This window comes from Schistocerca cancellata, chromosome 3 (genome assembly GCF_023864275.1).
Source record: "Schistocerca cancellata isolate TAMUIC-IGC-003103 chromosome 3, iqSchCanc2.1, whole genome shotgun sequence".
Taxonomy (NCBI): Eukaryota; Metazoa; Arthropoda; class Insecta; order Orthoptera; family Acrididae; genus Schistocerca; species Schistocerca cancellata.
This window is the reverse complement of record NC_064628.1, coordinates 389,414,536-389,441,615: the sequence shown is the minus strand read 5'-3', so window position 1 is coordinate 389,441,615 and position 27,080 is coordinate 389,414,536. Positions and strand designations below refer to the sequence as shown.

The 27,080-nt window shown below is 41.0% G+C and overlaps 1 protein-coding gene across 2 annotated transcripts in view; it reads left to right on the top strand.

Annotated features, from left to right (window-relative positions):
- LOC126176724 (galactoside alpha-(1,2)-fucosyltransferase 2-like) overlaps positions 1 to 27,080 on the top strand; it is a 188,206-nt gene that overhangs the window by 100,781 nt on the left and 60,345 nt on the right. For both annotated transcript variants that reach the window (XM_049923894.1, XM_049923893.1), the window contains one exon: positions 1,704 to 1,928. In XM_049923894.1, the coding sequence (XP_049779851.1) occupies positions 1,704 to 1,928 (225 nt within the window). The remainder of the gene's footprint in view (positions 1 to 1,703; positions 1,929 to 27,080) is intronic.

Here is a 27,080-nt window from a genome sequence, read left to right as displayed (position 1 = left end):
TGTCATCCATGGTGATCACTCATACTATTACGAGCCATATGTGGTCTTATGTAATGCCCTGGGGACCATCATAAATCACGGTGACTTTAGTGTGATCATCGTATTTCTTTCAGTTACCTTCTGTACTATGCTGTAGTAGTTGTTTCTATGTACGATCCAAGTTTCGTCAAGCTATGCTACTTGATGGAATCATGAAAAAGTTACTTTTGTCCTCAAGTTTAGCAAATCAGAGTATTTAAATATCTCACTCTCCCTACCAGTTTATGGAAAGTGATGTCGCGAAACGAAGCGTAAAAATATTTGTAATAATAGAAATACAATATCTGAAGGCTGTATCTTTCTTATTTTATGTATGAATAAACATAACAGAGTTTTTCTACTCCATATTACATGTGCAGGAATATAAGTTAATGTGGTAGAAATCATACCTGAGTCAACTATTATATCCTGAACCTGTCTGCCATATTTCCAAAACAAGTAATTTTTTACCAAATTAAAAAGAATGAGAATATATATAAAGTGTCTCATCTCAAAGCAATTTTGTTAATGGTTCCACAATTGCTCTTAGATTTTGTGAGATTGTAATATTTTCAATATTATGGGTGATGTAACATTTCGATTTATATTTTGGTTATATTGATTCAGTTGACGTGTATAGATTACAGTTGTACATTTAAATCATGATGTTTTATCCTCTGGTATCTGCTGACTGAATATTTCTTTTCAAAATTCGATTAATTGAATGTGAATATTACGCAACAACTTCCATTTTTTAATTAGCCAAATGAGTTGACTCTTCATGAAACCTGTTATCCTACTATGGTCTCTAGTTACAAACGATCCACAGTTCATGGTAATAAAATGTGGAGTAATGTATTAAAGTCGGTTCAATATACAAACTATGGACTTCTTACAGGAATCCTAATACACAAATTTTGGAAGGATTGCATTATATCAATGGAATCAGGAAGCAATTTCTAATATGTCATAAGTATCTCGGACATATAAGAAAACTCAGCCTCTGGCATAAGGTAGACGTAACTTATGCAAATATTTTATCCTGTAATGTCTATTACAATTTTATGTTGACAAGAGCCTCTACCTGTGGGCATTTACTATTGAAAATTTATTCTGAAGTACGATATATGTAGTCTGGCTGCTATCTAAAGTCATGGCTTCCGATAATTCTCGTTTTGGCAATTTTATTTATGACAAGAGCCGCTCGGCTTCATCTAATCTAATGTACCGCCATGTGATGTAACAAGGCCCACTACTTATGAAGAAGATATTTTTACAAATATCGAAACCTAGGTCAAGGGCTAATAAACCCTTATTTGCAACTGGTGGCTGATTTTTCAGCCTCTTCATGTAAAAGCGTAGAATTCACATGATATATCATTTTTCTAAGTTAAAAGAGATTTTTTTTCTATGTTAAAATAGATTGTTTTTAAGTGTCGCGATTGACCTTGCTTCGATAATTGATTATGAAATTATGTCACAGTATTAAATGCTGTTATTGGGCGGGAGAGCGGAAGATATTAGAGTAACAAAATAAAAATGCACGAATGAACACACAAAGAAAAAAAGGGAACATTTTATTTTCAAATGAAAACACTGCTCTTCCACCCATATTTCTGTTGTTACACACAAGTGGGCGTAAGTGACGTCAGTTCGTGGCAGTCAGAGCGTGGCCCTGTTGACAGGTGTGCACGGTGGGGGTGCATGTGCGCAGGACGGACTACAAAGAGTTCATGCAGAACATGTTCCAACTGAAGCAACCGGCCGGCCTCTCGTACTACAAGGCAGCGGCGGACGCCATGTTGACAGACCTGCGCCACGAGTGCGCTGCCGTCGCTTTCGTCGTAACGAGCGACGACAACCAGTGGTGCCAACAGAACTTGCTGCCCACTCTCACCAGGAATGCGTCTGTGAGTTTTCTGCACGTTTCATTATTAGGATACCTTGGCAGTACGAACACCTGTGAACGAAAAATACTCTTCATTGCCTTCTTTTGGGTGATAAGTTGGTCTTATGGTTTTCTGGGCATTGATTCCACATCTAATCTCGTTTTTTTCTTTTCTAAAGCGTACAGTCTTGTCAAAATGTGGCTTCGCTATAAACCAAGAAACTTGCTAAACACTTGTTACTGAAATGAGAAGTAATTTAGCTTTTCAATATAGACAAAGATCTTATTTAAGAGCTCCTTAATAGAGAGGATCTTTGTATCCATTGGCTCATGTCCCACTGAAGTAACTAACTCTAGTTAACCATTACGTTGGCACTCCTGTGCACCCAGTACTGTCTTTCCATCACTTTGGAATCTTGATGAAAGTTCTCACCTTCTTCATTATTGATGTAGCCCAAATTTTCCGAGATAAATCAAAATTACCCTTCAAAAAGTACGTTGTGAAGCTCATCATAAAGCACAGATTCTTGAAATTATCCTGCATTTTGGCCGTAACAGAATTATGAGTAGTTTTCGTTGCCTAAGAAATTAGCAACAACCGCTTTGTATTGTACCCGTCACTCCATCCCACTCGCAGTCATTTTTGATTGGAATCAGACATCAGTTTTCGAACGTCAGGTTGGAACGTTATGCTTATGATGGTGAGCTAATTGGCTGCCTAGAATTGGTACGACGTGAGGTGAATCTGTCTGTGGAAACTGGGAGAACCCCATTACGGGGAATTTTGGACATGTCTATTGCTTAACAGGGCCAGCTATGCTCCAGCAATAGTGAAGTATCAGACAAGATGAAAGATGGCTTCTTCTTCGATCTCTATGAAATTCGGCAATAAAACATAGTCTAATATTAAATTAAATCTAAAAACATCTGTGATCTTAGATAAATGTGGTGCATCAAATGACACAACAATATTTTAAATAGCTTAAAAACTACAAACGTTAGTATTTCTCAGTGACTAAATATTTTCGCAATGAACCTCTGAATTAACAACTTCACACAGTTTCAACGATCAATATCTCTGATGATAGCATCGCACTATAGCCATCACCCCCGAAGGCTGCATGCCTGTGTCTGTTTTAATTATTGACTTATGACATTTTTTATACGTTTTTATTGCCCAAATGTCTGTCAGAATACCATACTTTCTACAATAACTCAGCAAATGAATACATCATGAATACCTCATATTTGGTCATACTTGTGTATTACTTAATGAACAGTTCACTACTTTGCTGTTAACTTTATTTAAATATAATTATAACTGATAATGTAAAATCATGGTAATTTAAGAAGTGGCCTATCGCTTATGTTAACTGACACCACTATTGAAGAGAGTGCCGAACGATGACTATCGAGCAGCCATAAATAATTGTGTGGCAATACTTTGACATTCTTTGCCACGTGAGTTTAGCGCGATCGTATCACTGACGTATTAGAGCACAATCTTTGCCGCTGTTGGCATAGTGACTTAGAGTTGTTTATGTTTATCATTTTTTTTCGAGTGTTAAAGTAATAAAAGTTATTCTGAACAACTGCGTATTATTCTATAGTTCGTGCATACTAGAAAGTCGCCAAAGTGGTGACCCTGCGAAGAAGACGCAACAACACACACATCAAGTCGAAATAATGACTACACCGACATCAGCAGCGGAAAACAGTTTCGAGGAGGTACAAAGTACGTCGCCTGCCGCAAGCTCTTCCACAGGAGAACATAGAAGTACCCCTATAGGCCAAGGAAATGTCAAACTCCCTGCTTTCTGGACAACGAGGCCACAGCTGTGGTTCACACAGGCGGAATGTATATTTCAACAACGCAAGGTAGCCTGTGATAGTGATAAGCTCAACATTCTGCTTTCACGTCTAGACTTGGAAGTGACAGAAGAAATGGAAGATACCTTGTCACAACGCAGTTGACCGAGCGAGGTGGCGCAGTGGTTAGACACTGGACTCGCATTCGGGAGGACGACGGTTCAATCCCGCGTCCGGCCATCCTGATTTAGGTTTTCCGTGATTTCCCTAAATCACTCCAGGCAAATGCCGGGATGGTTCCTCTGAAAGGGCACGGCCGACTTCCTTCCCCATCCTTCCCTAATCCGATTATACCGATGACCTCGCTGTCTGGTCTCCTTCCCCAAAACCAACCAACCAACCAACAACGCAGTTACGCAGCGTCAAAAGAGGCTCTAATACAACGCTACACTTTACCGACAGAACTACATCCTAAAAAAATATTCACTGAACAATATGTGGAACACAAGCTTCCGTCGCAAGTCCTCAGGTCATTACGCACATTGGCGGGCAGATATGCTGCCAGAACAATCTTTACGGGTACTGTGGCTACATGGACTGCCAGCCAACATCCGCGCCATCATCGCCGCACAAACAGATGTACCGTTAACGACATTGGCAAAGAAGGCAGACACCGTGGCAAATAATTTAAGAGACTCTTCTGCTTATGCAACGGTCAATACAAACCACATTAGAAGCACGGGAGTATACAGCAATATAACGTCCAAGTCTCCAAGCACCAACAACATTTACAAAGCCGTCGCCGGAAAAGACGCAGGAATAACATTCCTCAGAGCCAGTCAGAACATTGGTGCTGGCATCACAAACGCTTCCGCGATTCTGCTCGTCAATGTGCCCAACCCTGCAGCTTCCCAAACTTCGGAGACAGACATTAATGGGTGCAAATGTTCGTCATCAGTCTTTTAGGAGCCCGGAGACAGAAGGAAAACGAAACGGTGCTAAGAAAACGATATCTATGGTTAGCAAATCGGATAGACTATTCATCCAATGCTTTACATCCGGAGAGAAGTTTCTGACTGATACAGGTTCAGAGGTTAGTGTGTATCCTAGAAGTAATAGTGATATCCAAAGAATTACGTCACATCACGTGCTCACTGCCGCCAACAACTCTGCAATCCCCACGTATGGCGAGAAACGATTGGCGTTACATTTCGAACCTGATTACAAACTGGTATGGACTTTCATAATAGCACATGTACCGGACCCTATTATTGTTGCAGATTTCTTGTGCAAACATCACGTTAAGCCAGACCTTGTCAATCGACGACTGGTTCCGATACGCAAGGAAAAGACATTGTGTCCCCTCACTACCGCATCGGGGCAAATGCAGTGCGAAGTGCCCGGTCATTCTAACACTTCCTCCGTGCCAGAACGCGTCGCTACGAATTCGTGCTTACAACAATACGGGACGCACATGAGTGAGCCACGCAAGAGGAAGTTTCTCAAATGCAACGATTCGTTTGTTGTAGGCAATATGACAACATCAAAGGAGGACGCATCTTTTCGCAGCATATTTCAACGCTTTTCAGCAATCACTCGCCCGGCGAACGCCACCAGGAAGTGCTTTCACGAGACACAGCATCACATCCGCACGAAGCCCGGCCAACCAGTTGCATTCCGTCCAAGGCGTCTGTCTCCAGAGAAACTACTTGCGGCGCAGGCGGAGTTTGATCGTCTTTTGGTGATAGTTATAGTAACTAGGTCAGACAGTGCGTGGGCTTCACCCATCCATATGGTTCGCAAGACAGTTCTTGGAGGATATGTGGTGATTATAGGGCACTCAATTCTCGAACAATTCCGGATCGGTATCCTGTTCCCAATGTGATGGATTTCAATTATAATATCGGCAATACTACCATCTTCAATTTGATAGACTGTGCGAAAGCGTACTTACAAATTCCAATGGCACCAGCAGACGTTCAAAAAACTGCAGTGATCATACCGTTTGGCCTGTTTGAATACAACTTTGTGCCATTTGGCCTTAGAAACGCGGCCCAGTCTTGGTAGCGGTTTATGCGTGAAGTGCTACGAGAGCTGCCATTTGTTTTTTGCTACATGGACGATGTTTTAGTTTTCTCCTCATCGACGGAAGAACACAAAGAACACCTGCAGCTGCTTTTACACCGTTTTGAACGCTATGGCGTCTTAGTTAACGAGGCAAAGTGTGCATTGGGCAAACAGGCAGTCAAATTTCTCGGATATGTGGTCTCGGCAGCAGGTCTGCCACTGCAGCTTGAACGTCTGGAGGCAGTTCAACGGATGCCCCTCCCAATAACGTACAAAGGACTTCGCCGAGTCCTCGGCATGCTCAACTACTACCGCCCCCATTTACTTCACCTAGAGACAGCCCAAGAACCACTCACGGCTCTACTCACAGGGAAAAATACTACAGGAAACCGTGTAATACCGTGGACATCAGAAGCTGCATATTAGAGCACAATCTTTGCCGCTGTTGGATAGTGACTCAGTGTTGTTTATGTTTATCGTTGTTTTTCGAGTGTTAAAGTAATAAAAGTTATTCTGAACAACTCCGTATTATTCTATAGTTCGAGCATACTAGAAAGTCGCCACAATTGTTTCAGCACTATTCAGTGACAATTCGCTCTCATTTAACATGAGCACACCTTCGCAAAAAATGCTGATTTATTTATTTATGAAAATACTTTCATTTATATTTATTGTGCGTGGTCTGAGAGTAACTGAATGTCTGTAACATTTCTTAATTTAAATACTGTTACAATATATTATTTTAGCGCAAGAAGTGTTCAAGTAGGGTCAAATCATATTGTAGAACTTAAGTAAGACGTCTGTTTGGTGGGGACGGCATTCACCCAACTGAAAAGCAGACAGTAGGGGAACTCCACTGAGTCAAGTGAAGAGAGACACTTTTTCAAGTGAAGAGCTCAATGGCGCGATACTGAACACTTCTACATTCATTCTTGAAGAAGGCAGACCTGCTATTCTTTTTAAACGTAGTTGTGCGTTGCCCAATTATCTAATGAGGGAGCAGCATGAGGTAAAGGCGTATATAGTGCTGGTTAGAGAGCAAGTACTCAGCAAGAGAAAACCGCTACGTAGCGTCGCAAGGTACTGCAATCAAACCCTCTTTCGATTTTGATGGAGATACATCAAGAAATTTCTTGCAGAAATACTTCAAACATCGCAATGGGAACAAAAGATTGTGTCTAAAACATCTCAATACAACAACAATGCTGTCCTCCATTAAATTATAATGAAATAGTGTACGTTCTTGTGACATTACCTAAAAATTTTCTGCTAAATAATTGCTCTCTAATCTGCATTCCATACGGGCAAATCAATTGCAACTTTTCCTGATGTTGCTCTTACCTTAGGTAATTGGGCTATAAACAGCTCTGTTTAGCAAAAAAATAGATCGATAGTGTCTTAAGGTGGAGATGCACACATTTGTTTTCATTCCCAACAGCTAGTTTGTTGCAAATAATAACTTGTAGTTGTGATTCTGCGGTCAAATAGTCTATGCATCAGCTAGAATTGCAAATCAGTAAAATAAACAGACATATTAAATAAGTGAATAATTTTAAAAAGGGTTATATTCTAATGTCTGTACTTGAAGTACATGACAGGGAAATATATTCAATAATGTTTGTTGAAGACAGTACATCTCAAATAAACAGAATAAGGTCCTACGATATCTAATTACAATACAGACAGAAAATAACCTTATCAAATTAAGTAAGTGTGGCGAAAAGAACATGGTGAGAATGGTAGCAGAACCCCCAACTAAATAGTCATCCAAGATGCTCGAAAATTAAATCCACTTCGTGATGACAATGCACGAAATATACGCCAGCTCAAAAAATTCCTAATTCTGTATATTTACACAATAACATATGAGAGACAACGAGAAAAACACACACTCTTTCTGTTCTCAGTTCCGTATTGCAACTGGAAAAAGTTTGAGTTCTGCACTGGAGCACATTCAGATGTTGCATACGCTAATTCTCTCCAAAACTTGAAGTATTGTACTGGCCATTCACCGCCCAACATCCGTCACCCACTCATCCAAAAAACGCACTATCTCACCGGCAGGTCTGCCTTCTTCAAGAACAAACGTAAAATTGTCCAGCATCGCTCGTTTGAGCTCTTCACTCGAAAAGTGTCCGCCTCCTGTTGACTTCAGTAATGATGCGCCTTTCTCTGCTTCTCCACTGTCTGAAGGCTGTTGTCACCAAAATTCATTGTTCTTTAAGTTCTACAGACGTAATTTGATTCAACTTGACTACTTCCAAGGGTAAACTAATATATTACACCAATATGTAAATATAGAAATGTTATAAACATTGTCATACTCAGACTATGCAGGAGAAATATAAATAAAGGTTTGTTCGTAAATAAATAAGTCAACGTTCTTGCATAAGTGCACTCAGATTAAATGACAACAAACTGTCCTTAAACATTTTTTAAACAATTACTTACATGTGCTTGTTAGTATCGTCTTCTGGCACTCTTTACAATAGTAGTGTCAGCTAACACATGTGGTTGACTGCTTTTTACATTACCATTATTGTATATTAGCAATTGTAACCAGTCTTTAAATAAATATCTGGCAAAATAAGAAACATATTCATTAAGCAAATATGACAGTATGACAAGATATGAAGTGTTCATACTGCATTAATTTTGTGTGTTATTGTGGAGAATACGATGCACTGACAAATTTTTGCATAGTAAAAATGATGTAAAAGCCACAATATGTCAATAAATAAAATAGATACAGATACATAGCCTTCAGGGATGATAGCTATAGTGCAATGCTATCATCTGAGCTAGTATTTGTTGATATCGCATGAAATATTTAAAGGTTATTAATGGTAAGATTCATTGTGAAAATGTTTAGTCACTGTGAAATATTAACGTCTGTAGTCTTAAAGGTACTGAAAATATTTTTGGTGTCATTGGGTACATCTCATTATCCTGAGATTCCTGATGTGTTCAGTTTTGCTCTATTATTTAACTGTGATTTACTACAGAATTTATAAGAACTGTAAGTAGCTGTATTTCAGACTGTTTGATATTGCTGGTGTGTCAGTGGCCCTCTTAAGGGAGCGACTGCTGTCCAGGTTTTCAGGTTTTACCTGCTTCCTGTTACTCGCTTCACGTCTCTGCACCTGAGCCGGACCATACCAGTCACTCTGCTGGACTATACGTCAGGCCATTCCACCCAGCATTCTTCTGCACAAATGAATTCACCTCCCTTCATACCAATTCTAATTGGTCAAATAAATCGCCTACGTGCCTATTACATTACAAACTGTATATCACTATCTCGACAAAGACGCCTTTTTAAAAATTCTGTTTGTTAATTATAAACAATGGCAGTGATACATCATTTTTGTTAACATAGTAGCGTGTGTCTCTCTAAAAAAGGCTTTCATTCAAAAAGTTTGTTAGTATCTCTGAGATAACCAAGAGAGCACACTTTGGATTTCAGAGGTTTCTTAAACTTAAAACAAGGTATGCACATTCACTCCTATGAATAAATCTTTCCTGTGAGACTGATGATGTGCACTGGATTCCAATATTGCAATATTACCACCTCTCCAATATTCATTGCTGCTCTCTATTTGCTGTCTTTGACTATGCAGGAACCAATGGAAGAGAGTAATGGTGGTCACATCTACTAGAACTTAATAGAAACTAATGTATATGAACCAGAATGCAAAAAAGTGCTGAAAAATTCAAACAATATTGAATGGCCAGAAAATTTCAGGGTCACACAGTTCAATTTTGGGTCTACTTCTATTCCTTATCTGTATGTATTACCTTCCACTTAAACATTTAACAACCAGATTGGTTCTTTTTACAGGTGATACTAGTGCCATAATAAATTCCATTAAGGAGAAAGCCATAGAAGAGCTCTTAAGAGCGTAAAGAGAGCAATGAGAGAAGCATTCAACGAATTCGAACATAAAACATTGGCAAACAATCTAAACAAGAACCCTAAAAAGTTTTGGTCATATGTAAAATCGGTAAGCGGATCTAAATCCCCTATTCAGTCACTCGTTGACCACGATGGCACCGAAACAGAGGACGACCGAAGAAAGGCAGAAATACTGAATTCAGTGTTCCGAAACTGTTTCACTGCGGAAAATCGTAACACGGTCCCTGACTTCAGCCGTCGCACGGACGCCAAAATGGAAAATATTGAAATAAACGATATCGGAATTGAAAAACAACTGCTATCACTTAGTAGCGGAAAAGCATCCGGACCAGACGAGATACCCTTAAGATTCTACAGTGATTATGCTAAAGAACTTGCCCCCTTTCTATCAGCAATTTATCGTAGATCGCTGGAAGAACGTAAAGTACCTAGCGACTGGAAGAAAGCGCAGGTCGTTCCCATTTTCAAGAAGGGTCATAAATCAGATGCGAATAATTATAGGCCTATTTCGCTTACGTCAATCTGTTGTAGAATAATGGAACATGTTTTGTGTTCTCGTATTATGACGTTCTTAGATAATACAAATCTCCTTCATCATAACCAACATGGATTCCGCAAACAGAGATCATGTGAAACTCAGCTCGCCCTATTTGCCCAAGAAATTCACAGTGCCGTAGACACTGGCGAGCAGATTGATGCCGTATTCCTGGACTTCAGGAAGGCATTTGATACGGTTCCGCACTTACGTTTAGTGAAAAAAATACGAGCTTACGGAATATCGGACCAGGTTTGTGATTGGATTCAGGATTTCCTAGAAGAAAGAACACAACATGTCATTCTTAACGGTTCAAAATCTGCAGATGTAGAGGTAATTTCGGGAGTACCGCAAGGAAGCGTGATAGGACCTTTATTGTTTACAATATACATAAATGACTTAGTTGACAACATCGGTAGCTCCGTGAGGCTATTTGCAGATGACACGGTTGTCTACAAGAAAGTAGCAACATCAGAAGACTCGTACGTACTCCAGGAAGACCTGCAGAGGATTAATGCATGGTGCGACAGCTGGCAGCTTTCCCTAAACGTAGATAAATGTAATATAATGCGCATACATAGGGGCAGAAATCCATTCCAGTACGATTATGCCATAGGTGGTAAATCATTGGAAGCGGTAACGACCGTAAAATACTTAGGAGTTACTATCCGGAGCGATCTGAAGTGGAATGATCACATAAAACAAATAGTGGGAAAAGCAGGCGCCAGGTTGAGATTCATAGGAAGAATTCTAAGAAAATGTGACTCATCGACGAAAGAAGTAGCTTACAAAACGCTTGTTCGTCCGATTCTTGAGTATTGCTCATCAGTATGGGACCCTTACCAGGTTGGATTAATAGAAGAGATAGACATGATCCAGCGAAAAGCAGCGCGATTCGTCATGGGGACATTTAGTCAGCGCGAGAGCGTTACGGAGATGCTGAACAAGCTCCAGTGGCGGACACTTCAAGAAAGGCGTTACGCAATACGGAGAGGTTTATTATCGAAATTACGAGAGAGCACATTCCGGGAAGAGATGGGCAACATATTACTACCGCCCACATATATCTCGCGTAATGATCACAACGAAAAGATCCGAGAAATTAGAGCAAATACGGAGACTTACAAGCAGTCGTTCTTCCCACGCACAATTCGTGAATGGAACAGGGAAGGGGGGATCAGATAGTGGTACAATAAGTACCCTCCGCCACACACCGTAAGGTGGCTCGCGGAGTATAGATGTAGATGTAGATGTAATGATATTTTTTAAAGAATTATTAAACGCTTCTCTGAAAATGGACTCTCCCTAAAGTTTAAACTCACTATGTTAATCTTTTTATTGTTTTTGTGATGTCTTCAGTTGCCATTCCCTCTATTTGATGTATGACTGTACAGTTTTGGCCTTAGACCGTTTTCAGATATCTGAAACAGAAGCAATATACATTGGGTACTTTAGTCTCACTCATAAATTTAACTCAGGAACAATTCAAACCTAAGATACACTAGGAGGATTATAACTTACTTTATGAACGATTCTGCAATGGTGAATTATGCCATGTATGTCTTTGCTCTTTAGGCTGCATGTAATTGTCACAAACTAATTTAGAAATAGTTTTCCTCTATTTTAGGAACATCTTATTTTTGGGCAGTTGTTTCCAAGCTCGTATATATATATATATATATATATATATATATATATATATATATATATATATATATAATTATTTTACAGAATTTTTTGGTTTCAGTATAAACGTCTTTGTCCTCAATTACATTTATTTGTCATTCATCATTGCTATAAATATGACTGTCTGTAATTTCCTTAAAACAGATTATAAATATTTGTTCTGTTATTGTGGGAGCATGTCATTTTTGAATAGTTGCTTGAGTCGATCACAGTCCTCTAATGAAACAGTAGAAAAACCACAAAAATCGAGTAAATCCTTCATGACCTGCTTTATGGTTGCGTGATCTTCCGCATTACAGTCATATTTATTAATGAGTATAGCGATAATTATACATTATATAGCTGTATAATACTTCGTTATAGACCTGGTAAAAATTTGTATAGAAATTTTCCACTTCACAGATCTATTTCTTCATTAGAAACTCTGAATGGCCTTTTAGAAGGATGTAAGTTTCAGTTTCTTCTATTACATCCATGAATTTACCTTTCTGTAACTTATGCTATATTTGTAGTGATTCATCAGTGTTAGATATTTTGTGGTTGTGTCTTTTAAGTGTGAAGCGAAGGTCGATGAGCTATTGCTGCTTGTTGTTGTGTGTTCTTCAGATTGTGTGCTAACTTTCTTTCCTGTTCATCTAATATAAAAGTTTGAGTATTCTACACAGTTAATTTTGTAGATTCCTGATGGGGGAAAGGCTGTGATTTCCGTAGTATATGTCTCAATAATCGTTGTAGATTGTTAGTGATCCTGTACCTAGTGTTAAATAGTTGAAGGAGATGAAAATTTGATTGTTAAGGGGGACTGGAATTCAATAGTAGGAAAAGAAAGAGAAGGTTGGTAGACATGATATTGCGAGAAGAATTTGACAAAGATCTAAAAGATCTAAGTCGAAACAAGACCCCGAGAGTAGATGATATTCCGTCAGAATTATGGATACCATTGGGAGAGCCAGCCATGACAAAACTCTTCCACCCAAGATGTATGAGACAGGTGAAATACCCTCAGGCTTGAAGAAGAATGTAGTAATTCCAATTACAAAGAAATCAGTTGCTGACAGATGTGATAATTACCAAACTATAAGTTTAATAAGTCATGGTTGCAAAATACTAACACGACTTTTTTACAGAAGGATGATAACACTGATAGATGCCGGCCTTGGGGGAGATCAGTTTGCATTCTGGTGAAATGTGGGAACACGCGAGGCAATACTGACCCTACGACCTATCTTAGAAGATAGATTAAGGAAAGGCCCACATATATCCATAGCATTTCTAGACTTACGGAAATCTTTTGACAATGTTGACTGGACCACTCTCTTTGAAAGTCTGGAGGCAGCAGGGATAAAATACAAGTACCGAAGGGCTATTTACAACTTGTACAGAAACCAGATGCAGCTATAAGAGTCGAGGAGCATGAAAGGGAAGGGAAGCAGTGGTTGAGTCAGGCAGGATTGTAGCCTATCCTCAATGTTATTCTATACGTACATTTAACAAGCAGTAAAGGAAACCAAAGAAAAATTTGGAATAGAAATTAAAGTTCAGAGAGAAAAAATAAAAACGTTGAGGTTTGCCGGTGACACTGTAATTCTGTAATTTCACCATATCCCACACATTTTCGGTTGGCGACAAGGTTGGTGATCTGGCGGTAAAGGAACAAAGGCTGATATCCTGTGACACCAAGAAGTCACGTGTTCATGCAGCAACATGTGGTCGTGTATTTGTCTTGCTGAAAAATGGCTTCAAAAAATGGTTCAAATGGCTCTGAGCACTATGGGACTTAACATCTATGGTCATCAGTCCCCTAGAACTTAGAACTACTTAAACCTAACTAACCTAAGGACATCACACAACACCCAGCCATCACGAGGCAGAGAATATCCCTGACCCCGCCGGGAATCGAACCCGGGAACCCGGGCGTGGGAAGCGAGAACGCTACCGCACGACCACGAGATGCGGGCTGAAAAATGGCGTCTGGAGTGCTGTGCAGAAAGGTTCCAGACGGCTGCAGGTCATCAATGGTGTCTTTTCGTTCTGGCATATCCTAAAGAACAGACACCATATCCATATAGTATATAGTTCTGGCAATACCGGCTATGATCTTCTTCTGTGTGGATGCACACATATTCCCCGAACTCTTACGGGACTTGGTAAGAATGTCTTCCACGAGTAATGAGTGTGTTCGGGTGGGACACTACGAATGTAGTGAGTGGACATACAAGGTGAGAATGTGGGTCTCGCAGGGGGCGTGCGCGAGATAATCCCTGCAGTCGCACTGTCCTCTGTGCCCTCGGTGGCTCAGATGGATAGAGTGTCTGCCATGTAAGCAGGAGATCCCGGGTTCAAGCCCCGCTCGGGGTACACATTTTCACCTGTCCCCGTTGATATACATCAACAATCGTTAGCAGCTGAAGGTATTCATATAATTCTAATTTCTTAGGGGATGGTCTGATGACACGACCTGGCCCATCTCGTCGTGTTCTACTGCCTTCCACGAACCATTCTGTACTCACCCATTGCACTGCCGAAACGCCTCATCCCACATGAGCAGCAATTCCCTGGATGGATGCATCACATTTCCTCATGTCAATAATGTTCCCTATTTCAAACTCGCTGATTTTGATGGTACGGTTAGCGCACACTTCCTTCTGCAAGATATCCTGCACGTCTGCTCAAGTCACACTGATCGACTACCGGTACCTTCGGTTTATAGCGACAACGAGAGCTGCAGCGCCATTTTACCGACAGCTGGTGTTGCGTTGACCTCGAACCCGTGGGGCAACATGGCTCGAATGCTAATCGTTTTGCAGACCTTACTAATGTTCATATCCTATGAATATGACCGCTCTATCTCTAGTCATTCATGGTGTTCTGTTTATTCTGACCATAACTGTAGTTTGCAGAAACTCGGGTTGGGTTGGGATTCTCTGTCAGAGTTGGATAGCAAATATAACAACTCACATCTGGCAGTAAGAGCTTACATACTCTTGTACATTTACATACAGAATATGAAAATAAGTCAGGAAAATTGAGAAATACGGGGAAAACGGAAAAAAAACAGAAAATCGTGGAAAATACGGAAAAATGGTAAAAAAGTGTAAAAAAGGGTAAAACCCGGATACAAAATATTGGTACAGGATATCTGTATTTATACTGAGGGAGTAGTTGAAATTTGTGGCATAAACAGTATATGAAAGTGTCCGGAGATCTCTAGGACACTTTCCTAGAAGATTACAAGTTTGTACCAAGGAAGTGAACTATTAGAATCACAGCACAATCTGCTCCCAAAATGACAGAGATCTGAGACAAAGATTGGAGAATTTGCAGACTACTTGAAAATCAATGTAGTTTGTTATTCATGCAGAGGTAGTAGTCGAAATTGTCTGCATAAACACTAAACATACAGTCAGTTCCACAGTAAAATATGTCGTTATCTGTATGAAATAAAAGACATTGTTATAAATATATGTTTACATGTAAATAGGTGCTATTGCTAATTGCACAATTATGTAATGGTTAATCCAATCGTCGACATTATCGATTATAGCTTGGCGCCTTTTTGGCATGATTTTCACGAGATTTTCTGCATATTCTCTCGGAAATGATCTCCATATCGTCCTGATTTGATATGACATTTGCTTCAGGTAATATATCGGCTTTCCTTTAAGCTTCATGGTAATATGCGACAAAACATTTTCGACCGGATTTGCATCCGGAGACATTGCAGGCCAATCCATCGTGGACACTCCGTTGTCTTGTTTCCACGCTGTACAGTAGCACCCAGTTTGCCCCGTTCGAACCAAACACCTCAGAAGGCATTTTGGATAAATATACCAATATGAATATAAATCAGTGACGCTTCCTATATTTTGCACCCATTTTCAACTGCAACCAACAAAACATTCAACTCTGACGCTGTTTATCTATACACTGTGCAAAAGCGCACTGATTACAGATTCGACACCATTACCAGAGATTTCGCTGCGGGCGTTACATTTAAAATCGTGGCGCACACTTTCTTATGCAACTGACTGTATCTGGGAGATATGTGACCTCACACAGATACACTTAGAAATAAAAAAAAGCAGCACACAGACAGAGTAATCGGAATATGTTGTAGAGAGAGACTGTATGTCCTTAATGTAACCACTGGATACGGGAGAGAGAATGGGACTACAACTGCGTTAATAGAGACATAGTCACAAAACGAAATTGTCATATTCCCAATAGTTGTGTGTGTGTGTGTGTGAAGAACCAGTAATAATATTCCCAATCCTCACCACAGCTAAAAAAACTGATTTTTTGAAAATTACCTAGCAGCATTTTTACAACACGGGTTGGGTTGGGGTTGGGTTGTTTGGGGAAGGAGACCAGACGGCGAGGTCATCGGTCTCATCGGATTAGGGAAAGATGTCGGCCGTGCCCTTTCAAAGGAATCATCCCGGCATTTGCCTGGAGCGATTAAGGGAAATCACGGAAACCCTAAATCAGGATGGCCAGACGCGGGATTGAACCGTCGTCCTCCCGAATGCGAGTCCAGTGTGCTAACCACTGCGCTACCTCGCTCGGTTTTACAATACGTTCCCAGCTACAAGATTCTACTGTGACGTAAACTGTAGGCATCCATTCGGTCTCCAAACTTTTAGCTCTATACATAGGAATATAGCGTGGAAAAAAAAGTTTCTGACGTGCGCTAAGTTTTCTTAACTTCGGTTGTTTTAGTCCGCCGCTCGTGGTCTCGCGGTAGCGTTCTCGCTTCCCGAGCACGGGGTCCCGGGTTCGATTCCCGGCGGGGTCAGGGATTTTCACCTGCCTCGAGATGACTGGGTGTTTGTGTTGTTCTCATCATTTCATCATCATCCAGGAAAGTGGCGAAATTGGACTGAGCAAAGATTGGGTAATTGTACGGGCGCTGATAACCACGCAGTTGAGCGCCCCACAAACCAAACATCATCATCATCATCATCGGTTGTTTTATTATTGTGGAATGTGACTTGTACAACACCCTTTATTTGCATTCTGAATGCTGCGGTATTCTCTCCACATACATGGGAGCTGCAAGTCGCTTGTATTTGGAATTGTGCTGTATTTTGACATGATTCCCTCAACGCAAAGTGATACACGTGGATCACTTATTGACTCTAGTACAAACGAAATCACGATAAGTTGCACAAGCATGGGCAGCATGCATTTTATCTGCGTTACTTAGACTACCACCTAATACTGTTTGTCGGTGTTTGTCTAATGTTTTTAAACCATTTATCTCACTTTTAACGATTCTTTCGATTGCTCCCTTTGGCAGTGTCAGTTGCGGAAAATTACAGCTCTCAGCACATATGTATCTGACTACTTAGGAAGAGAGTTAACAAACTGGAGAGAGAGAGAGAGAGAGAGAGAGAGAGAGAAATCTGGAGATACTGTGAGTTCGAGTGCTGACCATGTCTCACCACTAGTGTGTGGGAGGTTGGCTCTGAGCACTATGGGACTTAACATCTATGGTCATCAGTCCCCTAGAACTTAGAACTACTTAAACCTAACCAACCTAAGGACAGCACACAACACCTAGCCATCACGAGGCAGAGAAAATCCCTGACCCCGCCGGGAATCGAACCCGGGAACCCGGGCGTGGGAAGCGAGAACGCTACCGCACGACCACGAGATGCGGGCATGTGGAAGGTTAGGTATGCTACTATTGAATTGACAAGGCCTCCCGATAGCTCTATCTGCCAGTCTACAAATTCCTGCCACAGACCTATGTGTAACATTTCATCATCATGCATCATTAATCTTAAAATAAGCAATTACACTCTTGTTTTAAAGTGTATCTGGACAACGTTAATTGCTTTTTCTCCCTTAGTATGCATTTTGCTTTATAAAGTAACACTATGCATGCAAAAAGAAATTACGTCACACCTAACTTCTGGCCATTTGGCATCCACATCACAGTACACACACACACACACACACACACACACACACACACACACACAATAGCGTAACTGGATTGCAAGTACATTCACACTTAAAGCCTATGACCACAAGTGCTGCCATCTTGGGTCTTTACTCAGAGGCTTTTCCTACTGGTACGAATAATCGACTAGGCTGCGTTTGACAGGCGGGAGTCTAATGCAAAATGTTATCTCTATGTCTATAATTGTAACTACTCAACGTGAAAACCGATTTCACAAACTCGTGCTGTAGGTGTACACAAAGATTTATGAACACTCCTCACAGAGTGCTACTGGTACGATATTTGGGTTTTTAACATATTGTAGCACATGCCAGAGCTTATTTACGCATTGATGCAGACATGCAGATTTTTCTCCAAATAGCGAGCAGTGCACACAGGCTCTTGGGAGAGCTGTGTGTGATAGCTATTGCCCGCTGTTACTGGACGTTGTGCAGTGGTCTTGTTGGTGTAGTACAAATTATTCCTACCGCCGTCCCTTACTATTATTGTGGAAGCAGTGCATACTGTGACAGCTACCAAACTCTGAGCAATACTTGATGCTTACACATGCCATTGATGGCTTCTAAACTAGCAGACATCTGCAAAGACGCATTAGTAAAATATGTATGGAATTCTTTGAACAGAGCTGACAGTGCTATCTGAGGCATAGTTGGGACTAGCAGATAATGGTCGTGGCGCACTGCAGGTGTCAAAGCGTTGGCAAAATCTTCTTCTCTTTTGTATCTGGATATGTTGCATTCCACCACTGTCCGTGTGATGGACCAGCGTGCGTACATGTCCTGAAATACAATCCTATATTTAAGAACAGTGGTGGGAGTGGGGTAAGATAGTGTCACCTATGCACAGCTGCGAGTTGGTGCCGTCCTGCCTAAAAGCACGTGACTATATAACTATTGGCTGAAATAAACAAAGGAAAACGATTTTCTGCTACAAATGAGTGGTGTTTTGATCCAAAAAGTAATTCCAGTCTGAGACGTGCCAGCAACAACATCAACAGTACTGATGGCTTCAGCAGAGATGAGGTGATATAATGGAAACAGTTATGATGGTGGTTCATCAGCGACTAATAAAGCCCAGTTTGCGGCCAGCGATCCTACAGGTATGTATTTAAGGTGATTTTTTCTTCATGATTGTCTGTTATCGTTGTAGCTGGAATCTGATGGTTCATTTCTTCTTCTTCTTCCTCTTCTTCTTCTCTTCCAGATCTGATGGATGCATGCAGTTGGGTTGCACCTGCACCACCTCCTCATGACCTACCATGATGATGATGCATCCATTGCCCAGTCATGATTTGTCGAAGATGTATTGGCCACACCTGCAGACACCACCACAGCCTCATCTGTCATCATCAGCATGGTAAGGACTGGTGACACCAGCTCACTTGCCGGCACAGCCACATTCTCACACTCTGGACTACCTCACAGTCATCATGGACTTTTGTTCTTACATACCCTCAATGATAATACTGCCATGGTGTTGACCTGCAGGATAAGATATTACAAGACATCACGGCAAATAATATTGTGATAGAGGCTCGTTGACCTTATTCAGATGCTGCTAATTTCGTATGTAACTAAAGAATGGCTACAAATTATTATAGATGGCTGCACATATCGTTTTTATGCACAACAGTTATCCATTTTTATTTTCCTTGTTGATGTGATGGGCATGTGTGGACTCATGCTTGCGCAGGCAAAGGCAACTACATGACCTGACATCATGATGATGCATTCGTCACCCCAGCTCAGTTCGTTGATCAAGTATTTACTTCACTTGGAATCATCACCACAGCCCTGTTCATCATCATCAACATGGTACGGACTGTTGACACCAGCTCCTTTGTTAATACAGCGATACTCTCCACACCCCTGGATCATCTCGCAGTCGTCACCATAACATTGCAATGGGTCCAGTGGCAGCAGCCCTAGAGCACGCTCTGTTATGGATCATGAGGTAAATCATACAGCCACAATGGACTAATCTGTGGTTGCTGGTGCTTTCAGGGGCGAGATTTCACAAGCTCACATTGACAATACTAATGTGATGTATTGTGATATTGCGACTTTCCTCAATGCTCGTGAAATTGTGTTGTAAAGGGAGCTCCCTTCATTGGTTAATGACATACAGTACCCTGCCACAAAGTGTAAAGCAGTTCGGTATTGCAAACTCATGCACCCCCAAAAGAATGTAGTGATGCTGTTGAGGAAAAGAGCATTGTATAAATTTGGCAGGCTAACGGTGTGATATCATAAAATGATTCAATTGCAAAGTTGTTTGGTACTTTTACCATTAATGTCATATGGGGCCATTTTTCCAAAGTGTGGGAATGAGGGTCTGCTAAAGTGCTCCAAAAAAATGTTTAAATGTGTGTGACTTCTTATGGGACTTAACTGCTAAGGTCATCAGTCCCTAAGCTTACACAGTACTTAACCTAAATTATCCTAAGGACAAACACACACACCCATGCCCGAGGGAGAACTCGAACCTCCGCCGGGACCAGCCGCACAGTCCATGACTGCAGCGCCTTAGACTAAGGCACTCAACCATGTACTCATCTCAGTGTATACCAGTTTGTTTTGATCCACTTAATGGTGTGTCCAGTTTCACCTCTCTTCTGGAAGCTGAAGCCATTAAACAGGCATGTATGAAGATGATGATGAATTCTGCCTTGCATGGTCGCTGTTGGACTGTGATAGAAATTATAGTGTTCATCCTGAGTGTGCAACTGTATACTACAAACATCAAAATGTCTGTGGGTATTATAACCTCAAAGACATATAATTCCTCATAAAACATCAGGATGTACCAAAATTCGACAGGTAGAACCTTAATTATTCTGTTCACATATACAGCCTGGATGGTGATGATAACAAGCCAGAAGAAATGACCAGGAGCACACCGTGCAGAAAGAAGTAAAGCATAAAGTAGTTGGATACCTCTACCTCTCAAAAATTAGCTGCTCAGCACCCAACACATGGAGATTTGTTTACATCTCTGAGGATGTGAAGTCTGGATCAAAACCAGAAAGGGGCAATGTATTTTTGCTGTAGATGCCTCAACTCTTATACCAAGAGAGAGTATCTTGAAAGGAATTCATTGACTGCTCGAGCCAGGAGCCGGTACATGTTAAATTGTGTACTGAGCATGAAAATACGATGGGCATTCAATAAGTAATGTAACACATTTTTTTCGGAAAGTGGACTGGTTATATTCAGGATTCCAATGCACCATATTATTCCCTAGTCTTTTGACTACAAACCCCTATTTTCAGCATAATCTCTTTTCAGTGCCACAGCCTTATGTCATCTTAGTGGGACGCCCTGTATGCCCACATTGAACCACTCTGCTGGTGGACTTCAGAGCCAACGTGTTGCTGCATCAATAAGCTCTGCATCATCCAGATAGTGCTTCCCGCAGAGTGTATCCCTCATTCGGCAAAACAAATGGAAGTTGGAAGGTGCAATATCTGTCTTGTAGGGCGGATGAGGAACAACAATCCAATGAAGTTTAATGACAATGGTTGACAAAAAAAATTGTCATGTTCAAGCATGTAAGGCACAAGTAATTCCGCACAAATGGTCCATCGTTATTCTTTATGGTCATCTGTTAGGTAGTGCGATGGTACCTGGCGATTTACCTGCAGTTACTCGTACTTTAGGCACTTGAGCTATTTAAGGCTCTGTTTAAAAGAACAGCTCGATGTATTGACAGGGTCGAGCTGCTAATGTCTGCTTTCATGCTCCACAGCTAATTCGCTGCAAATAATTACTTGTAGCTGTGATCCTGCAGTCAAACAGTCTATGCATTGGCTAGAACTACGAATCAATAAAATACACTGAAATATAAAATAAAAGATAAATGAAAAATAAACTAAAAATGATTCTATCCTAACGTCTATAATTGATGTAGACGACAGAGAATTATGGTGATTAACGTTGTTCAAGAAATATCATCTCAAATAAACGGGAAATGGTCCCACAATATTTAGTTAAAGTACAGACAGAAAATATGCTTATGAAATGCAGTAAAGTTACATTGAGAGCTTTACAAGAATGGTAGCAGAATCCTAAAACTAAATTGTAATCAAAGATTCACAATAACTAAATCAGTTTTGTAATCACAATACTCAAAACATTCACCGGCGAACCACAGTTCAGAGTTCAATATGACGATTTACAGATTATCAGACGCAGTATAAAGAATAGTAACTAATACCCTGTCTATCTCAGCTCCGTAATACAAGCGGAAAAAGACAGAGTACTACACTAGAGTGCATTTAGACCTCTAGAATTATAAAGTCCCTTCACAAGTTATAGAAGTGGCTGTTCACCACTAAGAATCAATCACCTACACAATCCCATACCACTCATTACCATTGGCAGGTCTGCGTCCTCCAAGCACAAACCTAAAAAAGTGCCCTCTAAAGTCTCATAGCGGCCATTGACCGCCCACAATCTACCATCCACTTGATCAAATATCACTCGATACTACAGGTAGGCCCACCTACTTCCAGAACGATTATCCGAATGTCCAGAATCGCTCTCTTTGAGTTCCTCACTCGAAAAGTCCCCATCTCTACTCGACTCCCGTAGCCTTCCGCTACTGTCTACTTTTCCATTGGCTGAAGACCGTCCACAGCAAACATAATCATGCGTAAGCTCTGCAGACACCAAATGACTCAACATGATCACTTCTCAGACTAAACTAATATGTAACCTCTATATTTAAATGAAGAACTGTCATAAACATTCGGTTGAACATAGATCATTTACAACAGATTTAAGACTTAGTTGGTTCATAAATAAATAAGCCAGCATCCTCGCGCAAGTGTGCTCACAATAAATAACAACGAATTGTCGTTAACTTTGATTAAACAATTATTGATACTTTTTTGACATAAGCGTCTTTTGGTTTCTCATTTCAAAGGTGGAATCCGCTAACACATGCAATTGACCACTTTTAAATTAGCACAGGTTCTTAATAGCACTTTCACTCAATATTTAAATAAAGTTACTTGCAAAACAGTAAACTGTTCATAAAATAACTAAACAACTAGAACAATATTTGAGCAATTCATGACGTATCCGTTAGTTGTGTAACTGTGGAGACTGTAATGTTCTGACAAACATTTGCATAATAAAAAAATGTATAAACGACGTCGTAAGTAATAAATAAATATATAAAGATATGTAGCATTCAGAGGTGATAGTTATAGTGCAATACTGTCATCTGAGATAAGGTGTGTTGAAATGGCAGGAAACGTTTAAAAGTTGTTAATCAGAAGTTCACTGTGAAAATGTTGGTCACTGCGAAATATTAACTTCTCTAAATATGCTGTAAATATTGTTGTGTCACAGGATATGCCTCATTTTTCTGAGATCGCAAGTGTGTACTAATTTGCTTTAATAGTTGACCGTAAATTACCATGGATTCTCAAAGCGCTGCCAGAAGCCATCTTTTAGCTTGTCTGACACTCCACCATTTTTAGCGCATCATCTGCAGAAAGACCATGCTAGCAACAGCCATCCAAATTCCCAGCTTTGGGATTTACCCATTTCCGTCGAGGCGCTCCTTGTCTCTGCACTGAGCTCGCTTCGTTCCACTGACTCGTACCCAACCAAGCAAGGAAACTCAGCTCTCCTTAGTACTAGCCCTATGTGTACGAACAACTTGCCTATATACTCGTAACGTAGTGGGGACACGCCTGTGAGGACCCCAGCTGGTGGACAAATGTGTCACCGCTCCCAACAGAGATGTTCTCTTGTGTAGCAAGGTGTTGGACTGTGATCCGTCAATCACCTCAGATGAGAGTGTCCACACGCTCTAACGTTTCAAGTGTCATTGCTGTGTGCAGCCAGCTGGCACGCAGGAGATTGGACACGTTTGCGTGCTCTTGTTGCAATGATGACAGATGCCTGGCTCGACGACTCACTGTGCTTTTGTTCATTGCCAGGTCTCCACAGACATTTTTACGATGATTCTTGGTCCTGAGAACGAAATGCATGGTCGACAGGTAACATGATTTACCCATATCTCTATCGTAGACCTCTGCGATGTGAAATGTCCGATAAGCGATGACGTCCCGGCTGTTAAAACTTTCTAGCCCTGGAACTTTGTCGACTTTTAGGTCCACGGACGAGGGCTACGGTTATCCAACTGTTACCATGCTGCAAGGTATCACGGTTGCTATGGATGTCTGTGGTGTTCTGCTTTTCCGCCAAGAGAAACTCTATGACAGGTCCCTGCTTGCAAATCACCTCTGTTACAGATGCCATTTTGAAAGCTGCATGTAGTGCTGCAACTTATTGCAACTTCATGATACTTTATGGGCTCAAGCAGGAATATTCCACAACGTTACGCAACAAATTCTGCACCTTTTCAGTGGAAATTGGACGAGAAAAAAATATGTGGCATTTCTTACTGAATGCTCCTTATAGTTCCTAGAGTTTAAAAACTCCCGTCACCAGGAGCGCTGTCCTTCGCCATATACGCTGACTTTCAGTGTATTCTAGCTCCTGCGGCTTGTTGTGAAGGCCACCCCAATGCATCTCGTATTTCGTTCACAGAATGGCACTTGCTGTATGCAGTGACATATCAGGTTGTATGAGGGGCGTTCAAATAGAAACGAGCCAGAGGCATAATTACAGAAACCAGTACCTGTATGTTAGAGGCACTGACCGTGGCTGTTAAAGAGACTTGTCCCACTGTGACACAAGGCGGTGAATGGCTCTCTCTTAAAATTCCCAGGGCTGCGATGTTAACCAGTTCCGCACGTACAGCTGGAGGTCGTCGTCCGAGGTGAATCGTTTGCCCCTCAGAGCCTTTTTAAGGGGTCCAAAAATGGCGTAATCACAGGGAGAGAAGTCTGGACTGTATGTATGGTGGCCGAGAACCTCCCATTTGAATTTATGCAGTAGTGCCGTGACTGTGTTGGCCGTATGAGGCTCTGCATTGTCGTGGAGCAGAATGACCCCACTGGTGAGATTGCCTGGTCGTTTAGATTCGATCACTTGGCAAAGGGTGGTCAAGGTTTGCGAGTAACGCTGGGCATTCACTGTTGTCCTGTGCTGCAGGAAGCGAATCGGAAGGGGGCCATTTTGCTCAAAGAAGAACGTCAGACTGGCAGCGATGGACGATTGATGAATGCTGCTGCTAGCTCTGTATAGCCACGTGACGTGCACGTGTGCCCTCTAGCGACAGGCGGAACCACGCCTCCTTAAACACGCCACGATATTACCCTCCTGTCACCGGTTTGCGCATTCCAGATTCCGGCTCGTTTCTTTTTGAACGGCCTTATATCTTCATATGACTCCAGCCACAGATTCGAATCACATGTTGGGGATAATCCTGCGAGCTTGTTGCTCTCTGAATTTAAATAACTTGAGTCAAGTTGGTCTCACCTGTCGCAACAACACTCCCATTACCGACAGGCAGGACAGTGACGTATTTTACAAGAAGGCAGTTTGGGGCTGCAGTTGTATAGGAAAGGAGACACTCAATGTAGACACCGCTGTGATGCAACAGAGAAGTTGTGTAGCACAAGGTTACAATATATGCTACTTGAAAAACCAATTGTCACGACACATGCTCATCTTGCTCCATAATATTTTTGTCGGTATGATGCTGACCTCCCACCCCCCCCCCCCATCCCTCCCCATGAACCATCGACCTTTCCATTGGTGGGGTAGCTCGCGTGCCTCGGCAATACAGATAGCTGTACTGTAGGTGCAACCACAATGGAGAAGTATCTGTTGAAAGTCCAGTAAAACGTGTGGCTACTGTAGAAGGGCAGCAGCCTTTTCAGTAGTTGCAGGGCCAACAGTCTGGATAGTTGACTGATGTGGCCTTGTAACTTCACTAAAACAACCTTGCTGTGCTGGTACTGCGAATGGCTAAAAGCAAGGGGAAACTATAGCTGTAATTTTTCCCAAGGGCATGCTACTCTGCTGTATAGTTAAATGATGATGGTGTCCTCTTGGATACAATATTCCGGAGGTTAAATAGTCCCCGATTCGGATCTCCAGGCGGGGACTGCTCAGGAGGACGTCGTTATCAAGAGAACGAAAACTGTCGTTCTTCTTCAGAACAGAGTGTGAAATTTTAGATCCCTTAATTGGTCAGGTAGGTTAGAAAATTTAAAAATGGAAATGGACTGGATGAAGTTAGATTTAGTGGGAATTAGTCAAGTTCAGTGGCAGGAGGAGCAGGACTTCTGGTCAGGTGAATACAGTGTTATAAATACAAAATCAAATATGGGTAATGCAGGAGTAGGTTTAATAATGAATAATCTACTATGAACAGTATAGTGAATGCATTATTGTAGCCAAGATAGACACAAAGCCCAAATAGTACAAGTTTATGTGCCAACTATCTCCACAGATGGTGGAGAGGTTGAAAAAATGCATGATGAGATAAAAGAAATTATTCACATAGTTTATGGAGACGAAAATTTAATAGTGATGGAAGGCTGGAATTCGACAGCAGGAAAAGGAAGGGAAGGGAAAATATTAGATGAATATGGACTAGGGAGAAAGGAATTAAAGATGAAGTCGGCTGATAGAGCGTAATTTAATCAACGCTAACACTTGGTTTAAGAATCATAAAAGAAGATTATGTACGTGGAAGACACCTGGAGGCATCGGAAGGTTTCAGATTGATTATATAATGGTAAGACAGAGATTTAGAATCTAGTTTTTAAAATGTAAAACATATCCAGGGGCAGATACGTACTCTGACTACAACTTATTGGTCATGAACTGTAGATTAAAACTGAAGAAATTGCAAAAAGGTAGGAAATTAAGGAGATGGGACCTGGATAAGTTGAAAGAACCCGGGTTTGTTGAGAGTTTCAGAGGGAGAGTTAGGCAACAGTTGACTAGGAGAAGGGGAAGGAATACAATAGAAAACGATAGGGTAGCTTTGAGAGATGCAATAGTAAATGCAGCACAGGATCGAATAAGTGAAAAGACAATGCTAGCAGGAATCCTCGGGTAACACAAGTGATATTGAATTTAACTGAGGAATATATATATATATATATATATATATATATATATATATATATATATATATATATATATATATATATATACTCCTGGAAATTGAAATAAGAACACCGTGAATTCATTGTCCCAGGAAGGGGAAACTTTATTGACACATTCCTGGGGCCAGATACGTCACATGATCACACTGA